This window comes from Lissotriton helveticus, chromosome 6 (assembly GCF_964261635.1).
Source record: "Lissotriton helveticus chromosome 6, aLisHel1.1, whole genome shotgun sequence".
In the NCBI taxonomy this organism is placed as follows: Eukaryota; Metazoa; Chordata; class Amphibia; order Caudata; family Salamandridae; genus Lissotriton; species Lissotriton helveticus.
The window spans coordinates 578,220,478-578,245,414 of NC_136067.1; the positions used below are offsets into that span (position 1 = coordinate 578,220,478).

The 24,937-nt window shown below is 42.3% G+C and overlaps 1 protein-coding gene across 2 annotated transcripts in view; it reads left to right on the forward strand.

Moving 5' to 3' along the window:
- The window catches only part of COL19A1 (collagen type XIX alpha 1 chain), a 2,464,374-nt gene that overhangs the window by 154,149 nt on the left and 2,285,288 nt on the right, over positions 1-24,937 (forward strand). For both annotated transcript variants that reach the window (XM_078648013.1, XM_078648014.1), the window contains exons 3-4: positions 3,273-3,347; positions 5,262-5,361. In XM_078648013.1, coding sequence (XP_078504139.1) covers positions 3,273-3,347; positions 5,262-5,361 — 175 coding nt within the window. The remainder of the gene's footprint in view (positions 1-3,272; positions 3,348-5,261; positions 5,362-24,937) is intronic.

A 24,937-nucleotide genomic window follows, 5' to 3' on the forward strand; every position in this document is an offset into this window, starting at 1 on the left:
TATTAATTAGTTTAGAGTAAAAGTAATTTCCCATTTGATTTGTTTTTTCTTTTTTACTATTGGATATTATGATGTAACATTTGTTAAATGCCATGCCAACAGTGCGATTCTCTGTTTAAAAACTATATGACATGATGTTTTTTAAATGTGTGCCAGAGAGCTTTTCCCTTTACTAAAAAGAGCAGTTGCAACGGTGGTCAGCTTTTTGATGTCATACTTAGAGATTTTTAGGGACTCTTCATTGTTTTGTTCAGAGACAGACATTGTCAGATCTCTTGCTAATACATTATCTTGTCTTGGGCTCGACCATATATGGTTCTTGATATTTAACCTGACTAGAAACTGAGCCCTTTACTATTTCCCATAAATTTTCATTTTGAGAATTTATAAATATTTTGATTTAAATGGACTAATTAACTATTTTTGCCCTGTGTAACAATTTTGAGTTTTCAATAAATCTTCACGGCTTTTAACCTTGTCTGGTGTAAGTTTGATTTGACCTGGTATGTCTCTATTCAAGGGTCATCATCCTTTGGGGCTCTCACAAGGCCCCTGTTCCCAAAAATTAGTGCTTAAGGATAACAATTTAATTTCAGCATTTTGGGGAGAACGAATTAGCGCCAACAATGTTCTAGCAGTTTTAACTTTTTGTAAATCAGCTGCAAATTGATAAGACTGCTCTTTACAGTCGTTTGTGTTCATTGTGCATTAGAATTGGCTTTAATTAAATGTGAAATCCAATCAGATAGAAATCAAGCATGCCCAAAATCAGAATAGAAAATGAGAGAATCTATTCTAGATGTTAAAGCATACAACAGGGACATCATGTGATGTATTCCTATAGGTACTGTATCGATTCCCCTATTCCTGACCCTGGTTTGGTTAATAATTAACTAGCAGCCATCCAACGGTGCAAAAACCGTTATCTGATTAAGCCACACCACGGCACAGAAGCGCGTTATCTGATTAGGTCATAACGCATGCCATCTAATTAGACAAGCGATATTCCTCCAGCCCCTGATAAGGCATACGGAGTTCTCAAAACAAATCAAACCTACAGCGACCTGGGAAATTCCCTTAGCCATTGTTTTGATTTCACCGAGAACTTCAGTAAAAGAATGTGCGAACGAACCCGTTCATATGACATCCTTATTGACGTATATATGTCCATCCTTACGTCAATCTCGGCACCTTTCAGGTATAAATATTACCGACATTGCCTTAAGCAAACACATGCGGTGGTGACGAGATTGGAGCAGCGAGACGTGCCGAGGAGCCCAGCAGAGAGCGAAGCCCACAGGCGCTGCCCCTCCTTCCTGACGCGCTGAGAACGAGACGCTGTCTTTCTCCTGCTGAGAAATCCAGCTCCGGCGCTTCCAAGCAGCCCTCGCAGGCAGCTGGAATATCAAGACCTGGGATAAGAGATACCAGCCTTCCACCATTCTAGATCTCAGGTACAGAACTGAATAACCCCTTGCAGAGAATTCTCGTGTCAGTCCCTTGGCAAAACAAACTTAACTTAAACTGCTACTTATCTACTCCCGCCCACGTATTAGGCTTAGGTCAGGTACACTGGGGTAGGCGTGGTTAGAAGCACCAGTTGAGTACGATTAGTCAAATGTATATATGTATGTATCTATTTTATCCATTTTAAGTATCATATGGCTAAGAAACCATATAAATGCTTTTACAGTATTATTTTATAATTCTGTTATTACTGTATGCACTTTACTTAACTACAAGTATTGCAATAATAGCGATTCATTTCTCTTGTATGAGAAAAGAGACTGATCAATAAATAACATCTTTTATTGAACACGCCCGTCTCTTCCTTTTCTCTACAATCTGGTGAAACTAAGAATGCACTGAACTGACTGAGTAAAATAAGTTGTCTTTTGTTTTCACACGACTCTAGAGATACACTCTTGATTAGGGGAGAGCAAAGTTGTCATGTTCTATGGTTGTCAGAAACTAAATCCCTTCTTGTCTATCCAGGGAGGTTAAAATCCTCCTTGCCTATTCGAGAAAGTTTCTAGTGAACTCTGAGCTAGCTGGCAAACACAAAACTTTAAGTCTAATATCGTCGGTAGAAGACCTAGTTAACCTCTGCCCTAGGTCTATACTATTGAAGATATTATTCCAATGCGCAGAGCCTATTGGGATAATAGGAACTACACTACAATCAATGCTATGTTTTTTTAATCATTATTATAGTGTGTTCAGTAAAGATTATACATGTTTCCTACACCAACATATCATTTATTGAGCTCTTGTAATGGCGTATGTAGTGCACGAAAGCAGAATCAACCTTCGCTATCTTGTTCTATTACTCCAAGGTAGCATATAGCACAATGTGAAGAAGGGGCTCCATTTTGAAACAACGCACACTTTTTTTGAACAGCTCAGTGGATTAATGCACATGTTTTACAGATCTGCTGGTAAACTATGGGCCAAATATTTAGAATACTGGTTGGCTAATTTATACCAATAATCCCAATTACAGCACATAGGTATCAAATGGTTTATTACTGGTGTAAGAGAACAGCTCATTATTACATGCATCTATAAATCAATATTTTTTATTTCCTAGAATGTATTATACAATGAATGTTTTAGGCAGGATCAGAGTGAGGGTATTCTTTGGTTGGGATCCTTGGACGCCCAAGTGTTTACTTCTTGTCGAACAGCAGTGTTCCTGGTCAGGGTGTTCTGGGTTTTGACTAAATGAGCATATTAAATATTTGTGAGAATAGCACTGCATTATATAGCTGAGGTGTTTAAGCGCATTCCCCCCGTAGATTCATGTAGGGTTGAAGCAGAGAATCCCCAGGGGGACTCAATCAATCATGGCAGGCCAGCGTTATGATATTTAGTTTGGACATTAGATCCCATTTTACCAATTCAGCAGCTGGAATGATATTTCTTTTTGTAATTAAACGATGTTGTCTGCAATGGCAGAACAATAGATTGTACATAGAGTGAAGTTTCACCCTTATGTTTGATAAGAATATTGTTTGAGTAAGCTTATAGTTCCACAGTGGCTTTGAACAAATGAGAGACTTTGAATGAACAATGAAAGGCCAGTAAAAGAAATCATGCATTAAGGATTGCGCTACAGTGAGGCAATGTTTAGAGGGTCACTTAGATCCTGACTGATGTACTGCCAGCTAACCAAACTATAAATCAAGACCCTTGTGTGTAAATCACATGCCTTCTATCCATTCAATCAGATCTCTCCCATGTAATCTGTACATTTCTTCTTTCTGCTGTAGGTGATACCTGCCCTCTTTTGAAAACTGAAGGACCTCAGCTCAGACAAATATATAAAGATCACTTAAAGATATTAGGTATGTACACTGAACGGATCTCAATGTTGCATCAATAATGATTTGCCAGTTGTGGTTTGTTCAACAGATGATAAGGCAATTTCATAGTGAAATACTAGTCGTAATTTAACATGATACATGTTTCTCCTTTCTCTTATCTCTCGTTCCTTTCCATCCCCTGCATGCCTACTCTTTTTAAGCACAGTTTACTCTAAGTCACATGCATGTTTGCCTACATTTCTATTATTGAATTTTTGCAAATTGGTTTTACCTAATTTCAAAGATCTTAACCTCTCTTTTAAAAGTAATACCGCTGCAATCTACCAATACCTAATCTCATGTAACTCATTTTTTAAACCACCAACCACTGAATTAATTTTCATACTCCCCTGTACACTAAAGATCCAACCTAATGCAGATTAATTTAATCTATCTCATAAAAATTGGGTTAAATTCATTTGATGATTTTCTTAAGACCTCAAGACTAATCCCAAATTACTAACAATAACCACTGAAAAATCACCATAATTTTGGGTTCCCCAGCAGCGTCCTGCTGGTGAATATCACTTCAATGCCTCAACAGGGGTTGTAAACGCTATATAAATGCAAATACAATACCATGTATGACACTACTTACCCACACTAAAACTAATACCATAACACTCAGAGAGCAGGCATTCAGTTGTGGTTCATAAATGCTGCATTATAACTCCGTTATACTGCTTGACACTCTTACACCCACATAAGACAAATCTACAACGGGTCAATTCCATCACACAGTACTGTACCAGATCACAGCAATAAACCGCCCATTAGCAACTAAACTAGCATGGGAGAACTGAAGAAATCTGCCACATGCTGCTGGCCAATGGAGAACTTTAATTTGGTACACCACTGCATGCCTTGTCAAGCAGCATTGTATGACTGCTTCTCGACATCTCTCAATGACAATCAGATGTGTGATGATTTTAACAAAGTCCATCCCAGCAGATCTCTTCCCATTTTTCCTTCTAGCCTGTGACTGTTCAGTACCATAAACTTTAAACAAAATGTATCGGAATGGGCAACTCAGTGCAGTAACCTGCTAAGTGGATTATGATCATAAAAATACTAGAAATGCCATAAAGGGTCATGCAGAGCTGTTCAAAACTACCAGCGTACTGAAAACCATTAACTGTGCACCTCTATCTCACACTTTCGTCACCCATGATTGTGCTAAGCTCTGCATCCTATAATACAATAACCACACATCTGTCGTCATTAAGCATGGCATGGGAACACTTTCATCATAGGATCAAGGCAAAGACAAAACATTTCCAGCCACACACCCTACACGGTGGCACGCTACCTATGTGAGCAAGTGTTTCAGTGCCTCACATAAGCTGTTATTTCATGGATCAGTTTAGGTTTTTTAATATATAGTCAATTGTTATTTTAAGAGATAGGCACCACTGACACAGATGCAAAATGTGTGTTGTTATTATGATAAGCAATGCACAATGATAAGGATAATTTCTGGGAGCCATGGAGAGATAATTACATTTCAAACAACTTAAAAAATACATAAAGCATTGTAAGTATCACATTTTTATTCTGCTTTATGCCCCTTCTTAATTGCAGGTGGGTGCAGTATTAGACTTTTGACGGTCTAGAATAGTAGATTTATGTTTCCTGCTGCTTCATGAGTAAAGGGAGGCAGCCATTCTCTGAAAACTTGAAAGCCTGAGACATTGCACCCTCTCAACCCCGCCACTGATAACAAGAGAGTAGAATCCATTGCAGGGAAAGCACTGAGCAAGGAAGTAACCTCTTCAATGAAAAGTCTAAGGCAGTGGCAAGCCTGTTAAAAAATCGAATTCTTTCCTGAAGTTAATGTGGCTAAGTAACATCAAGCTCAGTGAGCTGTCTCTTAAATCCTATTATCCTCGTTTGTAGGTTTTGACCTAGCAGAAAGATTTTCTCTGCGGCAGACATCTTGCGGAGGAGAAAAACCATGTTACAAACTGGGAGGGTCAACACTTACGAAAGAAACACAGTAAGTAAAACGACAGATTTTTTTTGTCAATGTACTTCAATGGTCATATTGTTGGAGTATTCAAGATCATACTGGCAGAAAGTTTGCACCGTACATAGGTGGTTGCTTTCTCCTAACACTGTTGATGGTCTGAGAGGATCTGGAGGGATTGAATACTGTGGTCACTAATTACAAATGACATAGCGCATGCTAGTGCAAGGCTGATATGATAATGAATAAATCCGTTTATGAATTGGTCTGAATTATAGAGTGACATGGTGCAACCCACCTCATCAGTTCACCTGAAAGGCAAACTGCATGCAGCAACATTCAGAAAAGTTGTCTCAGAGGGCTGCTTCCATAACGGACCTGCCGCTTTTGCTGTATTCTGTTGTTTCAGGTTCCGAATGACAATATGCTGCTGTTAAAAAATATGTTAAAAAAAGAAACAAGCAATCAGGATAAGTCGACTGTTTCAAAGGAAAGGAAGTTGTTACAGTCCTGTCTTCATTTTTGACCCATGCGTTAGCAATTTAACAGCCACGAAGAAAAGGGAAGTTTTGTTATAATGTAGACGAAGAAACTAATGGAAGTGGAAAACATTAAATACAGTTTGAATTAACATATTGTAATACAGAGTTTTGTTCACTGACACTATGGTCCGGGTAAGACTATTGGGCGGATATTCACGCTTTTGATAACTCATCAATCAGATTAAGCAGATTTAGGTGTGATATTTTAGGAATTATTTCGTATGAGACCTTAGTAATGAAGCAGATCTGGTACATCATTAATGCTATTCTGATAAATTCACAATTTTAGTTTTACCTTGCAAGGACCAACAATATTGAAGCATTTATAAGCTTATAATACTCCCAGCACATTTCCTTGCAGTTTCAAATACCTGAATATGATATTAAGAAACATTTCTAAATGTGATGTATATTTTAAAGAGATAAAACATTTATGAATGCAGAGGAATATGAAAGGCCTGTTACTGTCATCTTTAGCAGCTTCACCTCTCTGTTTTTACTGCTGACGTGCTTGTCTGTGTCTCCTGCTGAAAAGCGACAAAAAGCTCCTTTGCCTAAAATTTGTATTCATCATTTACTGGAAAAATTGCATAGAAAAGTCTTTAAAGTTCAAACAAAATTCACTATAAAGTCCCTGTGGGGAAGGCCTTGCTTCTCATTATACTATACTCACACACTATGCGTTTACATTTGGCTTCATGACTTTTGCCTATTATAATTGAAAGTGAGAATAAAAAACCCTACGCAAAGCATCACAAAATCAATACGGATATGAACAACCATGCTGGAAAGTACTGAAAGTGCGCTAAGTTCACAATGGAGATGCCACTAACAACATAAACTAGACAAGTGCTGTCGACGGTCTGTATCACAATCGAAAAATGAAGTCAGCACTACACACAGCTCGTCAGTACACATGCACATACATCTATGTTAACGCTGTCCAAAAATAGCCTCTACTCGGTCCACAGTTTCGGAAAATTTAGAATAAATGACATTTTGCATTCTTAGGAAAATTATTGGGAAAGGTAAAAGTACCTCATCTACCACTATACACGCAGGAGGACAGCAGACAAGGCAGGTGCTGCTGCTGTATATTTTAAATGAATCCACGATTGGGCCAAGAGGACTACAATTGAAGGAGGGTAAAAATAACCCATCCCCTCATCCAGTTAACCCCGGCTGGGTCTGAGATGTCATGTTACATAACTAATGGATACAGTTTGGGAAACACCGTACATGTCTTTCTTTGAATACATTTAAGGCTGCCCTTTGGTCTGTTTAAATCCTGAGGAAGACCTGCCATGATGTATAGTGAATAACTCTTGAACACAGGATCAAAACCTCAACGTCATTACGTTATGTCCTATGTCAGCTATCCTCTAAAGAATATATAAGGATACACTGAACAAAGCATTTTTGGGACATTTTGACTATATGTGGTTCCAAGGTGTCATGTTTGTGTATGTGATCACTGAGTGATTTGTGATTTTCACTATGTCTATATTAATGTGATGTATTGTTCTTTATGTTCTCTGGACAGCCGTTGAGTAGAGAAATATTAAAAGAGATAGATATACATGTTTTGATATATGAAAAATAATATATTTATAACAAGTTAATGGTTGTGTTGTGTCAGTGGTTTTTAGATATCATTTTCTTGAAAGATTTGTGTTTTTTACGTCAGGAGAAGTTTTATTCATGTTTGAGGGATCATTTATAGGCCCTTCTAGTATTTAATAAAAAAAATTATTTTACAATTCCCCTTGAGGAGATTTTGTTCACCAGACAGACTGTTTGTAGCTCATAACTGTATACCCAGGCTCTGAGAGAGAGACACAGGATAACCCATATGATGAAGCAAGTCACCTAACAGTGAGTGAGGGTTCTTGTCCTGAAGGAATTCTCTCTCTTCTGTTGACATTACACTATTCTTACCTTTCATCTTCTCTCTTACACACAGCCGGACGTACTCTACGTGATAAGACACAGGGTAAGCCCATTATATTTAATGGGCCAACTGCCCTTATAGTGACATTCCTTATTTTTGCTGCATATATTGTCTTGCAACCTTGCAGATAAGCAATATTATCCAAGAGAGAGGACACTCCTGGGCAGTTATTGACTGGATGAAGTCAGAGGGCCTATAGTTAAGTTGAGGGCCATACTCCACACTAGGAGTTGCAAGTAGAGCACAACCATTCTATATTCATGACCAAGTGAGACACTCCTGAATACAAATGAAAGTTGGTGGAATGGGAGTTGTGGAATTGAAATTGTATATGTAGAACACTGTGATAAATGGACGAAATTTCGGGTTCCATTTTAAATCAATACGGATATGAACAGCAATGCTAGAAAGTACATAAAGTCCACCAAGTTCACGATTGAAACTCTATTTAAATTGAATAGACTTGTGCTCCAATGACTGGTGCAATCACACAAATGAGTTATTGTTGGACTTTTTTTTTTTTAGATTTTCCCAATTGAGGAATGTGCATTGGCTTAAAAACATTTTTTATTGTATGTTAAATATAACCAGCTGATAAAACATATTTAATACTGTATATTTATTGTCTGTAAAATGTTATGAGTAACTTATAAAAAAACGTCATTAAATTTAAATGATTAAAATATATTGTAAAATAACTAACATTATAAATCAAACAGAAAAATGAGACTCATATTTTAAAACATAGTGAAAACTGGCTGGACTGCATGATTTTTGCAGATTTGGGAAATTTTAAATATGTAACGCAAACAAATACAAAGGAACATTTTTGGGTACTTGAATATTCTAGGAGCTGTAGAAGCAGAGATGAGAACCATTTTCATGGACATTTCTCCCTCCTGCACGGGAAAGTAAATGACTGTAAAGCTCTCTTAATCTCCATATGATCTAGTGCAGACATATTTTGTTACCTAATACTTTAGAAATCTTGTGAATTTTACAGCCTTCTATTAGGGGAAGAAGGCATTGTGGTGTTTGGGTTGATATTATAATGAGTCTTGTCTCAGGTGCTGGCTATGAATCTCCTCATAGATATCGGCTTGCTAGGAGCTAATCGAAATGTAGCATTTTTGGTATTGAACAGCAGTCCTATTTCCCTATATTTCATATTGTTCTGCTTGATGATCATTGACTAACAGAAAATATGTGCAAAGGGTTAACCAAAGCAGTGATACTGAAACTTATTTCACAAATTGTTGCCTCGATAGGGAAATATAGGCATTGTCTGCAGGATTTAAACATTGGGGAACAGTTAAGGTCATAATGCCATATCTTTTGGCCCAATTTGTGTGTGCCCTTATTCAAATTTGATGATATCTATTTTACTGACCATAATCAATAAATGAATTAATTTGTGTATTTACTTAGTTAGTTTTAGAGAATACATTTTTTAATCACTTTATAGAAAATGCTCAGGTATGCCTAATGTTCATTCATGTGATGCATGCAATGGAGCCTATCTCTTTGAAATATGTGCTGGATGCTTGCAGTTAGATACAATATTTATTACCAATCATGGCTGGTGCTAACTGTGTGGTTGCTCTCAGGATCAGCCAGTATCCAGTGGTTGTTTCATAAAATATCTGTCTGATGTGCAAGGCCAGTGCATTAGATAACCAATTTTATGTTACCTTGAAAATATGTTGCCATTGGGGGTGACGAGTGGTCTAAAATTGCATGCTGGTCTATGGCATAGAAAAATAATGTATCTAATTTTTTCATTTTTTGTAGAAGTGCAATATATAATGTAAGCATTTTGCATTTCTATTCAGAAACAAGTAGTATTCCTCTTCAAGTCACAAGAGACATTTTACCCATATCTGATTTTCCATAACACCCAGGGAAAGAAAAGTAGAATCCTGCTTACTCTTGCTGTCTTTTTCAACTTAATATTTCGTTAAGAGTTGAAGCACGCAAACCCAGGCATTGCAGCACAGCCTCTTAAGCTAGCATAATTACAAGAATGCATACATTCTACCCATGGCAACACTAGCTGCCGAAGATCGGATGTAATTTGTATTTGTATTTGGAAAAAACTACCCTCCGCACCCTCACGGCCACCACCCCGCGCTGGATGCCAGCACCCCGAAGTCCTGAGTGGCATCCTCCTCAACCTGCGCTCCCTACAAAGACATGCTGTAGAGATCTAGGATCTCTTCACCATCCTCTCCCCAGACATCGCCTTCCTCACGGTAACATGGACCAACCCCACCTCCACCCCCGACATCGCCACTGCCATCCCCGACGAATACAAGGTCCAGAGGAAGGACCGCCCCAACCGCCCAGGAGGAGGACTCGCCATCGCACACAAGAACTCCCTCCAACTCATGACCTCCAGAACGGGCGATTCTCCGCCACCACTGAATGCCTCCTGTAGTGTAGTTCCGATAGTCCCCTTTCATGCAGGACCTATGCTGTTTACGGATAACATAAACTGTGGGCTTGGTGGCAAACTGAGTATGTACACCCCCACTGAATATGTCAGACTATGTTTTCGCATTAGCTAGCTCGCAGTGCTACTAGAATCTCTTGTTATCACAGAGATTTGTTTTTGCAACTTCAGAACATAATATCCTCAGACTTGTGGAAACAATATCCTACTTTTCACCCAGTAACTCGTGCTTGCTTGTTTTGCTCGCACAGAGATACGCAGAAGAAACAGTTGAGTGTGTGTACAATAAGAATTTATAGTACCGTAGTTTTTGTCATGTAAAATAAGTGTGCTGCTACAACTGTGATACAGTAGCAGAGATATAGAACCAGCAGTATTGTTCTACCATTTTGCAATAGTCGTGAACTCATACATGAATATGAAATGCATTTATAAAATAAACTGCGTTCTCCTAAGATTCCTGTCTAGATGTACCTAAAAGTACCTAGCATGTGAGTAGCTGCAAAAGAGCCTAAGTCTAAGAACCTAAGTTCCAAGAATCGCACTAGGATGTAGTCGAATCCCCAAACCTGAATGGTGAGAGTGTGGGACCTCATCCTGGACTTGAGTTGGACACCCCGCAAGAGATCGTCAGACCACTGTCAGCTGGAGCGATGGCATGCCGGAGCTGCAGTGTCTCTGGTCAGTGTGTCGGCCTTGAAGTCTTGGTTCCCTCCTGACTACTGATAGCAAGAGGTGCTGTATTTATACTGTCTATATGCGTATGTTCCCCATTATTCAGTGTGAGGATGAAATTGGAGATTAAACATTGTGCGTCAATGTGAGAGGTGAAGTGGACATCCTGTAGAGTGTACTCATAAATTATTCATATGTGCTAAGGATGACGTCTTAGCAACATCAATTGGGAAAAACCCACCCTTGGCATGTAACTAAGTGAAAGGTTTAGTCCATAAAAGGCATTATGTCCATACAAGGCAGTCTTCCCTAATTTGGAGTTATGTCCTTATAACGCGTGTTCATATGAAATGACGGGAAGATGCTGTAGGGAAAGTGTACGATGTTCCCTAGACCTCTATCAGAGTACTGTTATGAAATATAACACTCCATTTCCAGATCCAGACCAGCCCCAGAGCGACTCTACGTGGCACCCTAGCCTACAGACACCCGAACCTTGATCCGCGCTCACCACCACCATTGCTGACCTCATCGCGCCCCACGCCATCACCTCCACGAACTACATACTCATCGGAGTCTCAACTTCCACCTCGACAACCTCAGCGACCTCAACTCTGCCACCCTCCTGGAAAACCTCACCAACCTTGAACTGAAACTACTCGTCACCCCCTCACAAGGCAGGACACACCCTCGACCCCATCTTCTCTGGAGGTAACAATCACACCATGCAACCCCCCTGGATGGCCGACAACTGCGTACACTTCCACATCGACAAACCCACCACACCCAAACCTGCACCCGCCCTCTGCGAAGTAACTGGAGCAAGATCACTGAGGAGCACCTCAACTCGACCCTCAACAGCAATGCCTCCCCACCTCGACTGATGCCAACACCACAGCCAACAAACTTCACAGATGGATCACCAACTGCATGAACAAGCTCACCCACCTCTGGCGACGTTACACTGGCTACCCATCCGCAAACGGATCGCCTTTAAGGCTCTGACCTTGGCCTATAAGGCGCTCCATGCTGTGGGAGCTAAACATCTCCAAAAGAGACTGAACTTCTACCATCCGACTCGTTCGTTGAGGTCAGAATCTCTACTTTTGGCGGCTGTTCCGCGTGTGAAGAGGGCTCGCCTCGGGGGCCGCTCTTTCAGTCTGTTGGCCCCATAGATGTGGAATTCATTACCGCTCCCTTTGCGGGCGGCGTCTTCTCTCCTTGATTTTAGAAGAGGTCTCAAAACCTGGCTGTTTTCCCAACAGGTTTGCCAGTAGTTTCGCTTTCTTTCTGTTTATTTTTTACCTCTTTTAGCTGTGTTGTGTTATTCTGAAATCTGTTCTCCTTACCTAAAAGCGCCGGGACACTCTTTTTGAGTAACCGTTGCGCTATACAAAAAAATAAATAACATAACATAACATAACATAACTCTGACACACAGATTCCCAGGAAGGTCACCAGGTTCCCCACGATCTCCAAGAATCCAGACACACCTGCAAATGCCTCGAGAAGAGCTGGAGAAACAGCAAAACTTTGGAAGACAGCAATGACAGAATGCCACCAACTCATCAGATCCACCAAAAGGAACTTCATCCGAAACAAAATACACACCAACGCCAGCAACTCCAAGGAACTCTTCAGGATCATTCAGGAATTCCCCAAGCCACCCAGCGAAGCCACCGACATCACTCCCTTACAGGACCTCTGCAACAAACTTGACTCCTATTTCCATATATAGATACCTCTATGACAAATTAAACAAACAGACTCTATACACCAAACCCACTCCACTCCCAGCAACGACAACAAGCCCACCATCCTCTGTTGCACCCCTGTCACCACCGAAGGCACCGCATCGATCATTAAAGGCATTCAGTCAGGAACCCCAATGGACACCTGCCCTCTGCACATCTTTCACATAGCCACCGCCTCCATTACACCTGAAGAAGCCCTCAGTAGATCTGACCGACCTCAAGAACTACCGACCCATCTCCCTCCCCCCTTTCACAGTCAAAGTCACAGAGAAGATCATCAATGTCCAACTAATGAAATCCATCGAAGGGAGCTCCATCCTCGACCCCTCCCAATCAGGATTCCGCAGCAACCACAGCACCAAGACCACCTTACTCGCCGCCACAGACAACATCTGCACCCTCCCCGACCAAGGCCACACGCAGCCCTGATTCTACTTGACCTCTCTGCAGCCTTCAACACGTCTCCCACAGCACTCTCATCGCCAGACTCCATGACACCGGCATTCATGGAACTGCCCCGGACTGGATCCACTCCTTCTTCACCGGCAGAACCCAATGACTCAGTCTTCCACCCTTCTTCTCCGAACCCACAGAGATCAACTGTGGAGTACCTCAGGGATCGTCGCTCAGCCCCACGCTCTTCTACATCTACATGGCGCCCCTCGCCGCCACCGTCAGACAGCATAGACTCACCACAAGACTTAGCTTCCAGGAAGGAATAAAGGATGTCTACTGGATGAGCAGCAGCTGCCTGAAGCTTAACTCAGAGAAGACAGAAGTCCTTGTCCTAGGACCCCCCCCCTGCATGAGACAACACCTGGTGGCTCACCGCCCTCGGCAGCCCTCCTGCCCCCAAGGACCGTGCCCGGAACCTCGGCATCATACTTGATTCCTGCCTCGCCATGACATGACAGATCAACGCAGTCGCCTCCACCTGCTTCAACACCCTCTGCATCCTTCGCAAGACCTTCAAATGCATCCCCCCTGAATCAAGAAAGATCGTCACCCAATCACTCTTACCCAGCAGTGGCGGCTCACATATGGCGTGCTGCGGGGCGGTGAGGCAGGGCACAGAAGGGGCAGAGTGGAGGGTAGTAAACTCAGACACACGACAGAACGAAGGAAAATATTCATTACGTTCCTCCGTTCCGTCGTATGTCCAAGTTTACTAACCACCCACCCTGCCCCTCCAATGCCCCATCCCACAGCCCGCCAGCACGCCCTATCAGAGCCGCCACTGATAACCAGCAGATTAGACTATGTAAACACCCCCTGCACCGGGATCAACAAATCTCTACTCAGCAAGCTCCAGACCATACAGAACACCGCAGGCAGACTTGTCCTCGGCATCCCCCGACATGAACACATCACCCAACACCTGCGAGACCTTCATTGGCTCCCCGTCAGAAAGAGAGTAACCTTCAAGATACGCACCCATGTACAAATGCCTCCACATGAAGGTGAATATCCCATCATTAGATAGATATATAAAGGATGCAGGAAAGAGAACCATTTTGTAGTTTGCTAAGCGAGTAAAATATCAATTGCATTATATTGAGAAAACAAAATGCGTGCTAGACAGATTCAGAGATGTACCAACCATGTCGATAAGGCCAAGTTGCCACATCAGTTGGGGCAAGTAGAAACTGAACGACGATTGTTGTCAACTTCCTTGTCTAAAAGTTTGTCACCATCATTTTCAAGCAATAGTGAGGAAGTTCGATGTGCAACGTCAATGCTGACCGATGGACGACGTGTCCATGTAGGATTAGCTTCTTGCAAGGAAGAGTACCAGTCAAAGCTAGATTTACAAGTGACAGTGGGAAATTCATTTGGACACTTTTCCAAAATCATGCTGACAGTGAATAGGTGCTCCATACCTTTTCCCATAGACAGAGGGGCAATGATAAACATTATGCCAGAGGAAAAGTACAATTTACTGTCTCCAATGCCCCATTTAACCCCGTTGAAAACCAAAGTGTATATGTGGGCTGCTTAGACATCATTGCAAACATGGGGCTGATTTCTGTAAACTGCAACTTCAATGACCATCATGTCATGGTGAATGAGTTTCCATCATGGTTTCATGGACTAGGATGACTTAAGACAATGAAAGTGCAAATTCAGATAAATAAGGATATCTGTCCTGTTGCTCAATGACATAGTCAAAATGCATTTCATTTTCAAGAGGCTGTTGATAAAGAACTTGAGACACTATTAAAGTATGACATCTTTGAGCGATCCACTGGTCCATCACCATGGGTATCGCCCATAGTGGTAGTTCCAAAGAATCATTGTGTTGATATGCACCAAGTGAACAAGGCGATTGAAGGAGAACAACAGCCATGTCCACACATTGCTGACATGTTTACGCAGCTGAATTGAGCTAAAGTATTTTCTCACCTTGATTTGAACAAACGGTATCACCAACTCAAACTGGAAGAAAATTGTGTGCATATTACTACCTTTTCGACTCATGTTGATTTATTTAGATTAAAAAGGCTGAGTTTCGGAGTGTCATCAGCTGCAGAACTCCTTCAGGATTTCATTTGTCAATTACAGTGATGACATACTAGTTTTAGGGTCACATGAAAGGAACATGATAAGCTCTTACCCACATTTTGTATACTTAACAGTACCTAATTCTACACTGTCCAAATTTGCTACTTCAAAACTCGATCCTCTTCCAATGCTATTTTTACAAATGTATCATTAATTCTTCTCCCCTGTAAGACTGTGACTTGGGTTGGAGATCTATAATGTATCTCGACTCCAACTGACACAATTTCTTTCACAAGGAATGTTGAAGATACTGGTGAAATTTGCCTGGACTGATCGGGAGAAATTGCTCAGAGAAATTGAAAATTTGGAAAAGAACATATTGGAGTCAATAGAGATACATAAACACAACAAAAAAATAGACGATCAAGAAGCGTTTGAATACATATGAAAAGAAGATACAAAAAAGAAAACAACAAAAGTTTGAAAGGGATGCGAAAGACTACGAACCTGGCAGAATATTGATTTTTGCCAGAAGATATGATGCACCTAGATGGGATCTCAGAATGAAGAAACAAGTAGTGACTGGACCTCGCAACACTTCAGAGTTGGACGTAACTAGCGCAGAGCAATCATAAGAAGAAGGTGGCAACGCGAGACAAGGTCAGTCACATCAGCATCCTTTTGATGATGGATAAGGTTGTTTATTGGCAGAGGTATATTGATGACCTCTTCATTATATGGAGAGGGTCACCAGAATCAGGAAATCAGTATATCTCCCACCTTACCAACAACCACCTAAATCTCAAATTCACAGGGGAGACAAGTACCACTCAGGTGAATTTCCTTGACTTACGTGTTTTTGTGAGTTCTAATGCCATTCAGAGAGCTCTGTATAGAAAAAGTACAGCGGGTAATTCTGTCTTACATGGACGGAGTAATCATCTGAAGAACCTCATAAGAAGCATTCCTTATGGAAAGTTACTGCGTATTAAAAGGAACTACTCACAGCAGAGCGATTATGAACAGGCAGCGGAGGCAAGCCTAAAACGATTTAGAATGAGGGGTTACTCACAACACACACTGGAAACAGTAGAGAAAAAAGTCAAGGACAAAAAGAAAGGGTAATTACTGCAGGAAGTGGATAGATCTGGAACAGAGAATGATGCAGGAAACTTCAGAAGGATCTCAAGCAACTCTAATGCAGCATATACGATTAGAGCAATTCAACGCAGAAACTGGAAGATTCTACAATCAGACAGTATAGTAGGGAAAGAACTTCTACTCTATCCGAAAGTGTCATTCAGACAATCGCTATCTATAAGAGATCATGTAGTGGAGAGCCATCGACCGGAGAGAAGTCCAAGTACCAGCATGCAGGGCCTTCATGGCTCTTTCCCATGTGGAAAAAATAAGGCCTGTGCCAACAGTAGAACATTGATCAAATATCAGATTAAAGGTCTCCCAAAAGCAAGAAGGATATTGAAGTTCATGACCCATGCCACGTCTATTGTCTGGTATGCCCATGTGACCTATAATACGTGGTGAGTACCATACATTCTGTCAAAACCTGAGTGTTGGAGCATCAAATGGTGATAACAAATAAGGACATCCACTATCCAGTTGCACGTTATTTTGCAAGCCATCATAATAGCAACAGGGCACTCTTACGATTCTTGTTTAGACTGTGTACCCAGGGATATCAGAGGGGGTGACAGAGAAAAGAAATTGCGTCGGTTGGAGTCGAGAAACATTATATATCTCCAAACCAAGTCACCAGGGGGTCTTAACGGTGGAGAAAAATTAATGATAGATTTGTAAAAATAGCATTGGAAGTGGATCGAGTTTTGAAGTAGCAAAGTTGGACAGTGTAGAATTAGGTATTAGAAGCAGGAACAATAGTGGTAATCACATAAGGATATAATTGATATGGGGGGCTTCTACTTTGAAAGATTATATGCCCATACAGGGGGGAATAACAGGAATAAATACTAACTTAAGAGTGCCAACCTTGAGTTTAAAAAATCATTAAAAAATCACGGGAGACCGACAGTATTATAATATCGGCAGACAGATTTGAGTCCGATCCATAATGTATAATGAATTGCCAAATGTGATTATCAACTGTTGGCAATATTCAGTGGTGTGATACAAATAACAAGATACAGGATGAATTAAATTAATGTAATATCTTATACCACTTCATATGAAAATGCCACATTTTAAGATGGCGCTTGAAATGACATTAACGTAATTGTCCTGCTTTGATATTGTTGAAAGAAATTGAGTATATGTATGTTTTGAAAAACGGCACCAGTCGACACTGACGAAGACCTATGCAGAAACGCATCTGTGTGTTTTGAATTCTATGCGCGCAATAAATCCTAACGTGGATTAAAACCAACATGAGTGCTGGTCCGTACTTTTCGAAGTGGAGCAGGAGATGCAGCGGTTTGCCACCGCAGGGACTGAGCACCCGTACAAGAGTGCAGATACACTTGGCAGCAACTTGGAGCAAGGGGATACATATATATATATATATATATATATATATATATATATATATATATATATATATATATATATATATATATATATATATATATATATAAAAAAAATTCACTGGAAAAAAATAGGTTTCAGGGACGTTATAGTTAGTTGGACATTTCACTCGTACAAAACCATAGAACTTCCTCTGTTATAGTTAGTTGAGCTAACTATAACTCGCACCCCCGCAATGCACTGCTGATGACATCACATATTACATCATTCATGACATGGTCAGTGACATCACTGATGACATCATTGATGACATCTCAAATGACATCACCAATGATATCAGTGATGATATCATCCACGTGAAAATCTGATGCACCTCCTCACACTTGAATAAAACCTTTGATACACCCACTCTAAAATACAGACTACCATTTTCGAAACAATAGAGGCACTACTACAAGTTACTACGTACACACTCACTGATTCCTAGGTCTACACACACATCCCCTCATTCACCCATACAGTCACTCATACATGCAGTGACTCATCAATACAACACTATTATAGGCACTCATACACATATACAAACACACACACATCTCCACTCATCCAGAGTTACTCATACATCTAGTCAGTCCTGCAAATCAATCACACTTCTATTTAGTCATCTATACAGTTATACACACAACCTCACTTATTTATACAGATACTAACATATATTTACTCTTACACAATCACTGATGCAAGTACACACTCATCCATACAGCCACTCTCACAATCACTGACTCTCATGTATAGTCATTTATATACTCCAACTTTCACATACACTGCCTTTTACATATATAGGGCCAGATGTAGGTAATTTTATTGTACCACCTCTTAAATACCGAATCATACCGATTCGGTATTTAAGAAGTGGTAAAATAGAAGTACCGAGATGTAGGTAAATACAGATGTGCATTTACTGAATCAGTAAAATTCGGTATTTACCGATTCGGTAAATACCGACCTTTAATGCCCATTCATTCCTATGGGCTTTGAAGCCCATAGGAATGAATGGGCATTACCGATTCGGTAATTACCGAATCGGTAAATACCGAATTTCACAAGGGTGCAGGGGGGGTCACTTTGACACCCTCTAGCACCCCAAAACAGGTTCGGGTGCCATGTGGCAGGCATACCTGCCCTAAGGGCAGGTCTGCCTGTCATATGGCACAGGTGTGCATGCACACATGTGCATGCACACCGGAATCGGTATTTTACCATCAAATAGGATTTGATGGTAAAATACCGATTTTTTAATGCTTGTGGGACTCAGAAGAGTCCCACCTACATATCAATTTTACCGAATCGGTAAAAATACCGACTCGGTATTTTACAGAATCTGTAAATTTACCGATCGGTAAATTTACCGATTCTGTAAAATACAGGGCCCTACATCTCAAATTGCATTTACCGGTCGGTAATTCGGCCGTTACCGACCGGTAAATGCCTACCTACATCTGGCCCATAGTTACTTGAACATGTAGCACTGAGATGTCCATTCACTCACCAACACACCCATACTCACTCACCCACCCATACAGCTGTTTCCACATGCACTCTTGAACCCATACACCCAGTGAATGAAGTACTCACACATCTATGCACACGGACACCCCCCCACCCACCTACACACACACTCGGTCTTCCATACAAAAACTCAGACAACCAATCAACAACCCATATAGACAGTCATGTAGCTCCCGACCAACACATGCAGCAGCTTACACACAAAAAACATACTAATACAGACATTCAGACAGTTTAGTTACTAACCCATGCATTCAGTAAGATACATTTAATCACTCACTTATACAGTCAGTCACGCACCTACTAAATCCTTCATCCAGACACTTATACACCCAGTTATTCTTCAATACACATTGGCATATATATAAAACATATTTAAACCTTACAGAAACACACATTCACTGGATGCCGTCATCAGTGATGTCATCAGTGATGTTATTTGAGAAGTGATCAGTGATGTCACTGACCATGCCATGAATGATGTAATATGCAACGCCATCAGCAGTGCATTTCGGGGGGGTGAGTTATAGTTAGCTCAACTAACTATAACAGGGGAATTTCTATGGGTTTGAATGAGTGAAATGGCTAACTAATTCTAATGTCCCTAAAACCTATGTTTTTTTCCGTGAATTTATAAGGATTTTTAAATACTAATTTCTAACTATAACATGCCTGAAACTTATGGGCCCGATTCACAGAACTAACTTAAGACAAAATCCTAAGCTTACTACGATTTTGGTATTCACGGAAGGTACTTACTCATTTTGGTATTCACAGAAGGCACTTACTCATTTCGGTATTCACAGAAGTTAGGAGTCCTAACTTTAGGACTCCTAAATGCCTTCTGTGAATACCGAAAGTCTTAACGTTGGGATTGTTCTCAGTTTAGGAGTCGTAAAGTTAGGACTCCTAACTTTAGGACTCCTAAATACCTTCTGTGAATACCGAAAGTCTTAAAGCTAGGATTTTTCTCAGTTTAGGAGAAGTAAAGTTACTCCAACGTACACGACTCCACTGTAGGAGTATGAATAATTAGGCCAGACCCTGGGCGTGGTTCACTTGTGGGAAGACCAATGAGTCTGCCAGAGCAGCAGCCCTCACCCTGGCATGTGGCTGCCGCCATGACCGCGGGTCTCCTCCACACAAGCCCCCTGCGAACCCAGCGGCACAGCACCCCAGACTTATGTGTGTACCGACTACTGCCTTCGATCTCACTGCAGATAGCAAGGTTCAAAATTCAGATGCAGTGGCGATTGCAGATGATGTAGTCCAGTACGCAAGACACGTTGCTCCCAGTACGGCACGCACAGATGACGTATGATCGCAAGCTGCGCACACACTGTGTGCTTCAGGTGCCACTAGCTCACTGCACCATAAGTCATCGCCACATGGCCTTATCGAGGCAGAATTCATTAGACAAAAGACATTGCTCCCAGTGCGGCCCGCCGGGACCACGCATCATCGCAGGGTGTGCACACGCTGAGTGCTCCAGGTGCCACTAACTGTGCAGCTCAACTCAACGCCACGTGGCTATGCGCCCATCATTAAGAACACCAAATGCTCAAAATCTGTGCATCTCAAGTCAACATCACATGGCTGTGGGCCCATGCTGTCTGCTGCCTCCGGCCTACACTGTGGAAGACTGGCGACACATGGTGCCAAATACCCCTGTACAACACAAGCCGATCCCACAGGTGTAACTGTGTCCTCTAGTCCTGAATGGCAGTGACCCCAACTTCTTGGCAGCGAACAACAGCACCAGACTCTCTTCAATCAGTGAGTGGTATTTGCATTTGGAGGGCCGGCGACACGTGGTGCCACTGAACCTGCACTACGCAGGCCGGTGGGGCCACCAATGTATGCACGTGGCTGTGGGCCCTTGCTCACCGCTACCTCTGGCCTACACATGCTGCCACTAACCGTCTTCAACACAAGCCGATCCCACATGTGGAACTGTATCCTGAGTCCTGAATGGCAGTGACCCCAACTCCATGAGACAACCACAGCAGAAGACTCCCTTCGATCAGTGAGGCATATTTCCATATGGAAGACCGGCGACACGTGCTGCCACTAACTCTGTTCAACACAAGCCGATCCCACATGTGTAACTGTGTCCTGAGTCCTGAATGTCAGTGGCCCCAAGTCCGTGGCAGCGACCACAGCACCAGACTCCCTTCGATCAGTGAGGCATATTTCCATATGCAAGGCCGGCGACACGTAGTGCCACTAACTTTGTTCAACACAAGCTGATCCCACATGTGTAACTGTGTCCTGAGTCCTGAATGGCAGTGACCCCAAGTCAGTGGCAGCGACCACAGCACCAGACTCCCTTCGATCAGTGAGGCATATTTCCATATGCAAGGCCGGCGACACGTAGTGCCACTAACTTTTTTCAACACAAGCCGATCCCACATGTGTAACTGTGTCCTGAGTCCTGAATGGCAGTGACCCCAAGTCCGTGGCATCGACCACAGCACCACACTCCCTTAGATCAGTGAGGCATATTTCCATATGTAAGGCCGGCGACATGTAGTCCCACTAACCCTCTTTAACACAAGCCGATCCCACATATGTAACTGTGTCCTGAGTCCTGAATGACAGTGACCCCAAGTCCGTGGCAGCGACCACAGCACCACACTCCCTTCAATCAATGAGGCATATTTCCATATGCAAGGCCGGCGACACGTAGTTCCACTTACCCTCTTTAACACCAGCCAATCCCACATGTGTAACTGTGTCTTGAGTCCTGAATGGCAGTGACCCCAACTTCGTGGCAGCGACCACAGCACCAGACTCCCTTTGATCAGTAAGGTATATTTCCATATGTAAGGCCGGCGACACGTAGTCCCACTAACCCTCTTTAACACAAGCTGATCCCACATGTGTAACTGTGTTCTGAGTCCTGAATGGCAGTGACCCCAACTTTGTGTCAGCGACCACAGCACCAGACTCCCTTCGATCAGTGAGCATATTTCCATATGCAAATACAGAGTACAGTAGGCAAGTAACTATCACAGTCCTACACCCTACACATTATCCTTTTAGAATCCTTGCTTCAAGAACATTTTTTATATCAGTTATAGCTTTAATACAATGACCAAATTCATCTTCAAGTGCAAACCAACACTCAATAGCAGTCTACACTCTGGGCAGCACAGCTCGCAATTCCAATTGTAAATGCTAATTTCGAACAACAAGATTGTACTCAGAAAATACACTTTGTCAGTGTATTCGATACTTATTTCATCTTTTCATGATACGCCTACACTACACTCAGTAGGGCTCACAATTACAATTATTTCTTCATTCATTAACTACAGAGTCCACTAGCCAGGTCACTATCACAGGCCTCACATCTACATAATATCCTTTTAGTATCCTTTCTCCTAGAATTTGTTTTATACCAGTTATAGCTTTAGTACAATCACCAAAATCATTTTCAAGTTCAAACGAACACTCAGTAGCAGTCTACACTGCGGGCAGCAGAGCTCGCAATTAGAATTTTAGACATGTGGTGCTAACTAACCCTGTTCGGTACAAAAGGGTGTGGTAATGGACGGAGCATCTAAACCAATCAAACACTCACACCCAGTCAAAAGATCTGTGTTTAATCCATCACCGTTCTTTAGCCCACTCTGCCACCCCAGTTCAACACATGTCAATCCCACTAACCCTTTGTAACACAAGCCAATCACACATGTTTAACTATGTCCTGAGTCCTGAATGGCAGTGACCCGAACTTCGTGACAGGGACCACAGCAACAGACTCCCTTTGATCAGTGAGGGGTATTTGCATATGAAAGGCCGGCAACACGTGGTGCCACTGACCCTGCACTGCGCAGGCCGGTGGGGCCACCAACGTGTGCACGTGGCTGTGGGCCCTTCCTCACCGCTACCTCTGGCCTACACTATGTTCAGCAAGCCTCACAATACAGATAGAGTCCCAATTACACATGACGCAGTCCAGTAGGCAACACACATTGCTCCCAGTGCGACCCCTCCACAGTAAGCATCATCACAGGCTCATACAGTCTCAATGCTTCTGGTGCCACTAACCCTATTTAATACAAGCCGATCCCACATGTGTATCTGTGTCCTGAGTCCTGAATGGCATTGACCACAACTTTGTGGCAGCGACCACAGCACCAGACTCCCTTCAGTTTTATTTGTTGTTGTTTTCTTTCATTCAAATGTTTTATACGTAAATCTATACATGACTAAGCTTCTTCTTTGTCCAACCGCTCAGGGACACTTCCGGGTCCGAAAAGGTTGTTGGGGGTATGTTGGTAATGTGGGAAGAGGGTGAGTTACCTTCTGATGTCGGGAGAGGTAGCGTCAAAGGGTATCTCTCACAGAAAGAACTCTAATATGTTTTCACAAATGCCTCGGACAGATGCCAGCTGACGAACTGAATCACAAAATGATTTTTCAATACTTATGTAGTGTGAGTTATGAACAGTTTGCACCCAGACTCATAGAGGGACAGCTGCAGCCTGTCCGCTCGACTCACAGACGCAGTACTACGAGCCATCCCCGTCATTGTGGCTATCCCTGCCTTGTTCTGTCGTATGCCACGCCACTCCGATTACAACCTTGGCCCCACATAGCTACCTATCGCAGACGTACTCGCTGTTGGTGTGCAGGTCAGTGGTCTAGTTCGCAACATCTCACGGCCACTCCCTGAGGGCAGGTTTGCACACACACAACACCCATCCGGCACATGCTTCAAAAGCCATGTGACCACGCAAATATAATGGATCGACAACGTCACCTCCTTTATTGCCGGTACTGACTGGATGGCGGACGCTCCACGGGTCTCAATCATAAAGAGTCCATGAAAAGTTGTGCAGAAGGTTAGTCACACCCTGAGCTGTATGGTCATCAGGGGCCTACCACCACGTGGTGCGGACTTCAGATGCACACGGTTAGAGCCACCCGAAGCTCATGTTGCCATCAGGGGCCTAACAACCATGTGGCGGGAACTTGAGTTGCACAGGGTTATTGCCACCGGAAGCTGATGTGCCCGTCAGAGGCCTACCACCACGTGGCACGGGCTTGCGTTGCACAGGCTTAGCGGCACCAAAAGCTGATGTGGTCTGCGACATGTGTGAGATCTGCCGGGCCGCGGAGAAGATGATGTAGTCTCCGCCATTCATGACTCAGGACTCAGCGACATCTGTGAGATCCGCAGAGTTTTGATGGGCATGTGGAGTGCCTACTGCTGCACACTCCGGTGGCACCAGGTAATTATTTGTTCATAGATGCGCTGGGGTGGCAGTTTCTCTCTCTCTCTCTCTCTCACTTCCCTCTCTTCACTCTCTCTCTCACTCTCTTCATTCCTTTCCTTCTATTTCTCTCTTCCTTCTCCCTTTCTTTCCTTCCCTCTCTTTTCTCTCTAGCTTTTTTTTCCTTCTCTGTTTCTCTGTGTCTCACTCCTTTGATATGCGCATTACACACGTCCTTATTTTGTGCTTTATTTTCCAGGCTCTGTCGTCGACATCCATGGTCCCTACAGGAGTGTTCTGCCTTGTTGTTTTGCATTCTTTTTGTTAAATTTAGTTTATTTGTTTATCGAATATATATATATATATATATATATATATATATATGTTTATAAAAAATTAAAGTTTGAATTTTTTTAATAATGTTTCTGTTTGTTTTC